This window comes from Ostrinia nubilalis, chromosome 23 (assembly GCF_963855985.1).
Source record: "Ostrinia nubilalis chromosome 23, ilOstNubi1.1, whole genome shotgun sequence".
In the NCBI taxonomy this organism is placed as follows: Eukaryota; Metazoa; Arthropoda; class Insecta; order Lepidoptera; family Crambidae; genus Ostrinia; species Ostrinia nubilalis.
The window spans coordinates 7,740,559-7,749,841 of record NC_087110.1 but is presented as its reverse complement, the minus strand read 5'-3'; the positions used below and the strand labels follow the sequence as shown (position 1 = coordinate 7,749,841).

Genomic DNA, 9,283 nt, shown 5'->3' with positions numbered 1-9,283 from the left:
GATTATTCAGGCACATTTTCATTTGAGTGCTCTACGAGTAAGTTATTAGCAATTTAGAAATTACCTTACAACGGTCTTAAAAACATAATTATTATTATTTTAAGTGACAAGTTGCCACGAATCACTTTTTTTCATTTTTTAGAACATATTATTATTAATTTTCAAGAGTAGAAAGAACAGTCACTTGAAAGAAACTAAGCAACGACAGTTTTGAAATGCTAATTAAAAATTGTTTCTTTTTTGCGTCTGAAATTTCAAATATCGACAGATCAAGTATCGATATATCCCCAACACTAAATCTTGCATACTTCGCGCGCAACGTTTCGTTATTTCTCTACTGGGCGTTATAAATCACGTATTTCATTTGATTGTAAGTGAAAACTGAGTAGGTGCTTCAAGTTAAGTGATTAAGTAAGTTTTAACATTGAAGTTGAGATCTAGAATTTGAAAGTCACACATGATACGCATAATGATTAACTCCTAAAACTAAGTTAAGAAAATCAGATTTTTTATTTTTTAACAAATGAACTAAAACTTAATTTATTTGAAAATAAATGTGTTTTACTTACTAGTCTATTTATAAAACTGAATTACTCGTAATGTTTTTGCCAATTAGAATGTCTGATGCAGATGTAAGGGTCAAATAGTGACTGAGTTTCTTGCGCTGCTTCTTCTCAGCACTGGACGTGTAAAAGTGCTTTTTAAAAGCCTATTTACAAAAATAAATGAGTTTTATGTTTTTTTTTTAATAGATTATGAGATAGCCAACTTTTATCATACATATTATTTATAAATAAGTCTATACTTATATCAATTCGTCAGTAAATATTATGGGGTCCGTGGCCGAGTCCCCCAGTGTTCGACGCACCCGTGGTCGACGCCCCCGATTAAAATTAATTTAATATCATATTTTTTTCGGCTTTTGCACTAAGTACAGTCAACGAAAACTAATGAAGAAACAATGATTTTGCATGTTTACTGTTGTTATACTAAAAAGTAAAAGATTCCTATTAATTGTTATTTTTGTTATTATTACAAAAATTAAACTGTTGTAGTTATAAATATTTAAACTTATAAAATTTAAACTTTTATTTGTAGTTAGTTAAATGTAGAGAGAGTAGAGTTATTTTAAAGACAGAATCAGATACAGGATTACAATTTACGAAATAAATTACTTAAATGTTACTAATAGCTAGGGTTTTAATCAGTTTTTATCAGTCACAGTTTTCTTGGGAAGCATTTCAATTTAAAGTTTCATATTCCCTTACTAAAGCAAAGCTTAAAGATCACAGCTCAAGTTGCTTGAATTTCGTGAATAAATCAATGATAGTGTTCCGAAATGCTGAAATAAATAGTTTATGATACAGTTGCAGGTAAGATAATGGCACAGTGTTATTTTAGGTTTTACCTCGTAACTAAATCAAATATTTAAATCCTCTTCTTGTAGCAGTGTGTTACAAAGAAAAGGTTTTTTGGCGTTTATAGAGACTTGCCTCCTTACTAATAAAACATACACGCTCGTTGAACAGTGTTTTGAAGTGACGTTTAGTGTGGAGATTGTAATTTTAAAACAGAGTTCAACAAGCGTGTTACTTTTTATTAGTAACGGAGATAGCTATAGGTACTTATTACAAGTTATTTTTAAGAAGCTACAATAGTATACAATATAGCTAAATACGCTGTTGGTTTTTAAAAGAAAATAAATAAATAAATAGAAAAAGTACTAAGTCATCAAATAAGATCATCGAAGCTATACTAATTTAGCCATCATCATCATCCTCATCATCTCAGCCATAGGACGTCCACTGCTGAACATAGGCCTCCCCCAATGCTTTCCATGTTGCCCGGTTGGTAGCGGCCTGCGTCCAGCGCTTTCCTGCTACCTTTATGATGTCATCAGTCCATCTTGTAGGTGGACGTCCCACGCAGCTAATTTAATAATTTAATATCGAGGTTTAATTTAGTAAGCAAACCTTTTAAGTCTAACCCTTATTCAAATAAAGGTAGATATATTACCACTTCGTTTACTTTTAAAAAAGGATCCTAATTTTCGATATGGTGATACTTAAAGATATCGTGGTCACTTATTTATATTTTTAAATATATTTTTTTACATATCTATGCCATCTTACAACTTTTCAACGTCATTTGTCACTGTCAGATAATGTCAAAGTCAACCAAACGGTTTTGGTGTGAAAAATTTCAAGTTTTTAGCGCGCGTTTTTGGTATTTTTGAAACTTTGTTCAACGAAAATTCTGATAAGTGTTTTTTCGATTCAAAATCCAAAACTATAACATTTATTGTATAGTCTCACTTACAGGCAGCGTCTGCAATTGATTTATTCATATAGTTTAGACATTTTAAAGAAGTGGTAAATAGTTTACCACTGTCCGATCCCGTCTTGACAAAAGTTTGATGATATATAAAAATAACTGTTGTTTTTTGTATGTGCACAAATAAAACTAAATAAATATTTGGAGAAATTTTAAGTTATTTTGATAACTGTTTACGTAACGTTTTGACATTACGTAATTAGTGAATTTATTGTTAGTTTCAGCCTCAAGGTAAGCATAATAATTGTAAGCATAATGACCAATATTAATAAATATTATTTTTATAAAAACAATATTATTTCATTCCCAAACTATTTAATAAAATATAGGTAGAACCAAGAGGAAGTCACTAGCCAAGAACCAAAAATAAACCAAAACGGACAATGGTAACTATTTTACCACCAACATTGAATAATTTGTAGTCATGAATGGATAATGGTAAATTATTTACCACTCAAAAAACTACCCCTTCCCCTATTTTTTAATAAATTTTGATCAAAAATATGAAATAAGTGACCCACAATTACCCAAAATCCACTTCAACTTTGTAAAAAAAATGCATACCAGCTCGCATTTGAATAAGGGCTAAAGGGGGAACTTTCTTTGCCATCACTTGTACTTTGCAGTCCGAAGTACAACTCCCATAAGTCATGGCCGTGGGGTAGGAAATTGTTATTTTGACTTTCTTATTAATGGTTTTAACCATGCTTGATCTTGAGGGGAAATCGAAAATGTTACAGATATTTTGGTACCACTATGTAAAATATCACATACTAGCTGGCCCAGCGAATTGCGGAAAATGGCGGAGTAAAAAAATCGCTTATCAGGGCTATTGTAGGATTCTAATAGTTAAAGATTTTTTTAAATTAGCTCAGTAGTTTCGGAGCTTAATCAATTCAAACAAATAATCAAAACTTTTTTCTATAAAATATCAGTGTAAGTATAGATGATAAGTAGTTTAGATATTGGAACCTATTCTTAGTAATTGATTTGAGCCTCATAAATCTTCGAAGTAGTTAGGTACCTACATACTTTTAATTTCCAAGTCTTTCTTGAAGCTGACAGCTCTTTTCAATGGACGGATTGATGGAGCACTGGGGATATTTTTAGGGATAGGTATTGGAAAAAGGAAGTCTCAGACAACCTTTTAAAAGATCGCAGGATGGTGCTCCAAACCTTTTTTTTCCTAATATTATTTTTTTTGGTCTTAAAAATATAAGTTCACAGGTGAGGTCTAATTCTGATGCAGACCATAATAAGTTAAGGTAAGCATTACTAGCACACAAAAGCATTCTAATATTCAACAATTTCTACAGTTGCATGTGTGTCGAAACAGTTGGTAATAAAAATAAGCATTCTCATTAATTCTCATTTCGAGCACACTTGTTTTAAGCATACAATTAAGCACGCCATTTTATGAGCATGTGTATTTGTACCTGAAGCATTGTTTCCTTTGCCTTATGGTTGTAAAAAAAGAGTGCTATTAGTTTTTATTACAAAATTTTATTTTAAAACGTAGGTATGTATTATGGTTACAACAAACGTAGTGAATAGAAGAACCTAAAGACCGCCGGCAGTTAAAAAGAAAATTAAACACCATAACCCTCCTTCTGGCACAGCGGGTGACAAGCAGAAGTTCGTTCTCTGTGGCGGCGCTTCTTCATAAATCTCCTCATGTTCAGCAATAAAATGTCATAGGTAGATTTTATTCACTCAAGCTATTTGAAGAGTGGCTTACGCCCAACAGTGGGCTTTAAGTGTCACCGTGCATCTCTGGTCACGTCGGCAATTTGCAGCATTTTGAGGAACACATCGATGACGGACGCGTAAAGCATGAACGATGCGATGGCGTAGTCGTCTTCCTTCAGCTCGATCGTTCTACCACCGAGTATAGTTTGCAACTGCATTGTTAACATCTGGAATAAATGAGTTTAGGAAATAGTTACTCTTGACTTTAATATTGATAAGTAGGTATATTAGCCTCTAAAAACGTGCAACTTAGAGCTACATTGATTTGGAGCTTAATCTTAGAATAAAATCATTCAAACGTATTTTAAACACTTGTTTGTAGAATAAAAGCAACATTAGTTTATATTGGCGCCTCAGCTTACTTACTTGAATATTATGTATTTTAACATACCGTAACTTGTATAAAAGTGGCAATAATAACTCCAAGTAGCCACAAAGGATTAACATAAGTTTTAGTTGCTATCAATATAACAGCAATCAGAATTACTGCAAAAAACGCCGTCACCAGCATCACAGCATACATAAAAGGACTTGAGAAGTCAGTCTGAAATAAAACAAAGTCAACCTTATCGACTAAGCATGAAGGTTTAAAGTTTATTACCGTAAAATCAGCATAGGATTACCTTTGTGAATGTAAGAAAAACAGCAATTAGCACAGTGACTGCAACAGCCAAAATAGTGCACAGTAACACTGATGAGTCGCATAAAGCACTTACTGTGGCTATAATAACACTCAATGACACCACCTGAAAGCATAATTTACATATCGTAGTAGAGTCTACTGATAAAAAAATATTACTAAGATCAAAAGTAGACAAAGGAAGTCAGACTGTGTAAGTCACAAAACTATCTACAAGTATACTTTGCTTGGGTTCTGGTTATAGCAAGCACTTAAGGTAGCAGGAAGGCGCTGGATGCAGGCCGCTACCAACCGGCCTTTGTGAAAATCATTGGGGGAGGCCTACGTTCAGCAGTGGAAGTCCTATGGCTGAAATGATGAAGAACTTAAACTAAATCTCTGAAATGAAGAAGGTTTTGTATCTTAGGTATACATTTTAAATTGTTAGGTATTATGAATTCAAAAAATTACCGTTAGGCACAGAAAGTAAAAATTACAAGGAACACGTCTGGAACAGTCTGTACACACAAACCCATAGTCTATGAACAAGAATATAAATCTGTAAAGATAAAAATAATGGAAAAGCTCTATGGTAAGATTCAGGAGTTCATAGAGTCATTTACATGTACTTACAAGAATAAAGCAATCATAAAAATTGCCTCCTTAGCGATGAATTGTTTTACATCTGGCCTGAAAGAATAGTTATACAATGAGCTATCGTTTTTATACTTTACTTAATTTGGCACCACTGGTGATTGATCAGTGGTGCTGCCCCAAGCAAACTTGGCGGCGCACTGTAGCAGACGAGGCGAAGAAAATTCAAACGCGATCAAACGCGAAGCTCAAGAACGAACGCGATGGAGGACTGTTGTAGACGCCCTCTGTCCCATCTAAGGAACATAATACCTTACGTATCTGGCGATAGACATGACCCTACTTTACGGTGGCGTCCTCCTGGTGAGTGCAAATGAGATATTATTCTCTCTACCTGTTCAGTGCTCACCAGTTGGCGCTACTGTCTTCGCCACTAGCAAGTGACAGTGGCACGATAGTGTTAGGGTCTGACTAGACTTTAGATATAAATTAAAGGCGGACTGTATTTCATAGGTGTAATGATTATAAAATATATCGTTAGTTTGCGCCTACGTGGGAGGGCCGCGTCTGACACCGGTGACGGTCGTGAGGCTGAGTGGGCGTCGGGCACGTACGGAGTGTGCCGGCGCCTCGCGCGGAGACGATGATGGCCGATCGATGTCGATGAAGCCCGAGGACCCGAGAAGCGCCAACAATAGACTTCATTGTACAGATTCAAAATTTCAGACTTACAAATGGACAGAGGAGTCAAACTATACACCATAATTTATTCAAATACTTACGTTATCATAATATATCCGACCAATATCCCCGTGAACATAAACATAGTGAAAGTCATCAGCATTATACACTGTATGAACACGGTGAGAGTGCCAGGCCGGTATGCAGGCAAGACTTTACCGTCGTGTGCCCTCGGATCTGAAATTTCAAAATGTAATAATAATTTCGCGGTGCAAATTTGATGCGGTGGAGTTGGCGAAACGCCAAACACTCTGTTATCTTTGGGGATAGTGCCTATTTGCAGTTTGCTAGAAAATAAGGAAAAAAATTGGCATTGTGTTTGTTGGCTGCTCGACATTTTCAGCTAAGAGTTGTAAGCAAAGACATAAGAACAGTCTTAAAAGTGTCTTCTTTATTTATATTTTACTGGCTTGATGGACTAAAACCCTGGCTATAGTAAAAGGTTTGAGTCCTTCAGGAGAACATGTTTGTATTAAATGTTCGTTCTATCTATAGTTGTAGAGTAAGCTATATTGAGAGGCGTATTAGGATTAAGCTTCGCGTTTCAGTACAATAAGGTAACATAGAGAAACGATTCTTGATGCATAATTTATTATAATATGTTACTACAGTACTCACAGCTTGACGTTTTATTTGTGTTGCTATACCTTGCCTATACTTGTAAGTAAATCTTAAATTTTGAAAAAAATACTGTAAAATTGTGAATAAATTTAATATTGTTTATTCATTTATCTAATAAGATATGATTATTAATCAGTTATTTAGCTCCATTATAGAGCATATTTACACTCTGACAAATTGTGGTACAAGTAAATATTTAAACTCACTGGTATCCTCAGGTTCATTTTGCTGCTTAAACATATTTATAACTATGTATTGGGTTTGGATATTATCCGAAGGTATCGCATCTTTATGGATTTCTTTACTTAACGCTAATATTTCTTCTATCTTCATTTCTGTTGCCATTTGAGTTCCCAAGTCTACTTTGGCCTTCTTATTTTCCTCTTCAAGTTTATAAATATTACTTTCTGATTTTGTACGTCTAACAATATTTCTGGAAATTTCATAGTCGAAAATGTGAGAATTTGTTCTTATCATGTAAGTATCTGACTCAGTGTTATTTATTTACTTTTTCCTTTATTTTTGTTTATTAGGTATTGTATAGTTCCAAAATACTGGACTGTCCTGTCGATGACATTGACAGTGGGGCGCCACCGTCAATACCGGATCGGTGGTTAAGATTTTTGCCATGTTGGAAACCATATAGTTGAACGATGGTAGCGCCCCCCTGTCATTGAGTTTGGTGGGACAGTTCAGCGTGGGTCATCTATACAATTTCAATTTTGAGTGACAGTTTCTTTGACTTTTTACTTTCTTCATAATACAGGACGCAAATGAAACGTTATTATTGAATCATCTCATTTGCAAAATTGATTAGAAAATAATCTTAAAATTTATTACAAAATATCTATTGTAAACGAGAGCATTTACTTGTGCCAGAACAACGAGTCGCTCTATAAAATGTTCTAGTGGTCATCCAGTGGTTACATCTTGACGTATACAAACTATACAGAAATGCTTCAGCTAGTCTATACACACATTTAATATTTTATGTGTTATTCTATTATCCTCACAAATCCGCAATCTGTATTGAGTAATGTTTATTTCTAAACCGTTTAAAAACCTTCATATTTCGGCCCTTTGCACATAATTGTCACCCAGATTATCCACAACAATGCCCCTCCCCGCCATTAACCTACAATTTTTCTCATAAATTTCGATTTAAACGGTGTCCAAATCCTTATAATTGGTTTCATTCACCGGGAACACCGCCATTAGCGCCTCAACCAATCCATTTAAAGCCTTGTTCGCATTAGTCGAGTAATTTAGTCAAGTGGCGAGTTATTTAGAAGCTGAACACCAAAAACTAACGCCCGTATTCACAAACATTACTATGAGGTCTCACAGTTAGCGTGGACGCTCAGAGTGACACATGAACCAATCACAGACCTCTATTCAACGCTATGCATTAGATTTGCTGCTTCACTTAAGCAAGCATCGTTTGTGAATACAGGCGTTAATCGTTTAGTCGAGCTATGAGTCGAGCCAATCCATTATGATCTATTTTGACAGGAAAGTAGCAACTACACCACGCGTCCCTTCTCACTCGTTCTCTGGCTAAACGAGTCTGAACTGGGCGGTTGTCGAGTTCATACAAAAACCATTAACTTGTAAACTGTACTCGACCAAAGTGCAAACGGTTTTTTTGTAAGAAACGAGTTTAGTTATCTCATCTTATCTTATTTTGGGCCGCGCATGAGCGCAGTGCACGTCAACCTATTGAGATCTTTTGTGCTGCCTTTTACCTTTATTCCCCCTCATCCGCAAAAATCCTATCTATAAAGTGAATCAAATGCTAGGGTGAGAAGGACTTATAATCTTCTGGTGCCGGATAAGCCGACCCCAGGAGACCCATCCTAGTTCTAGCTACTTAGCGCATCGCATTCGCACCGTAGGTATTTCATGGACACCGCATGTTCTCCACATGCTCGACAGCCGTCGTCCGTACTTAGGCCCATCCTGTGGAGAAGTTTAGTTACTATAGTCTATCCAACATAGCTTGATTAGAATGACAGCTGTCATCAAAAGTAACGACATAACTTTGTAGTAGCGATCAATGAGAGCTAAATATTGGCGGACAAGAAATAATTCACGTCTGACCTACAAACAATATTTTCGACGACAGTGCTTCCAATAAAAATGATAATTTCGTGTAAATGCAGCGTTAAATTACACCAATAAGTAGTAATTCGAAATTATAAAAACCAAGCTAGAGTATTAACGACGTCTCTACAAGGTTATCTCGAGTTACAAAAATGTTAGTGTTGGGACATATCGACAAATGTCATATTAAATTAAAACTATTTTTTAAACATATTTAACAATTTTTTTTTCTAACTAATTTTTTAACATATTTAAGTCAAGTTATACGTTTTTCTAAATGTTCACTATTAAAAACCAAAAAACATTTCATTCTTAAATAATCAAACATCGGAAATCAATCACCGGTAATTTTTTGGGTATTCATAGCACCGTTGCTTTAGAAGAGATGTCCACCGCCCTCTAGCGAGAGGAAAAAACCACTGAAGAACACTGATGATAATGACTACGACTTAGGTTGTACACCCTTGACATGAATTTTAAATTTTACTGTCTTTAAATTTAAATCATAATTGTCATTTTTAT

General features: G+C 34.9%; 1 protein-coding gene across 2 annotated transcripts; it reads right to left on the bottom strand.

The window, feature by feature from the left end:
* Positions 1 to 4,094: 4,094 nt before the first annotated feature.
* Positions 4,095 to 6,994, bottom strand: LOC135083442 (protein lifeguard 2-like). 2 transcript variants are annotated; one of them, XM_063978183.1, is made up of 7 exons: positions 6,865 to 6,994; positions 6,079 to 6,214; positions 5,336 to 5,392; positions 5,174 to 5,261; positions 4,707 to 4,829; positions 4,475 to 4,627; positions 4,095 to 4,250 (listed from the first exon to the last, which is right to left on the bottom strand). In XM_063978183.1, the coding sequence occupies exons 1-7, from the start codon at positions 6,989 to 6,991 to the stop codon at positions 4,095 to 4,097; spliced, it is 840 nt and encodes a 279-aa protein (XP_063834253.1). In that variant the 5' UTR covers positions 6,992 to 6,994. The 2 variants fall into 2 exon arrangements, with proteins under 2 accessions (XP_063834253.1, XP_063834254.1); XM_063978184.1 differs by lacking the exon at positions 5,336 to 5,392.
* Positions 6,995 to 9,283: the final 2,289 nt, after the last annotated feature.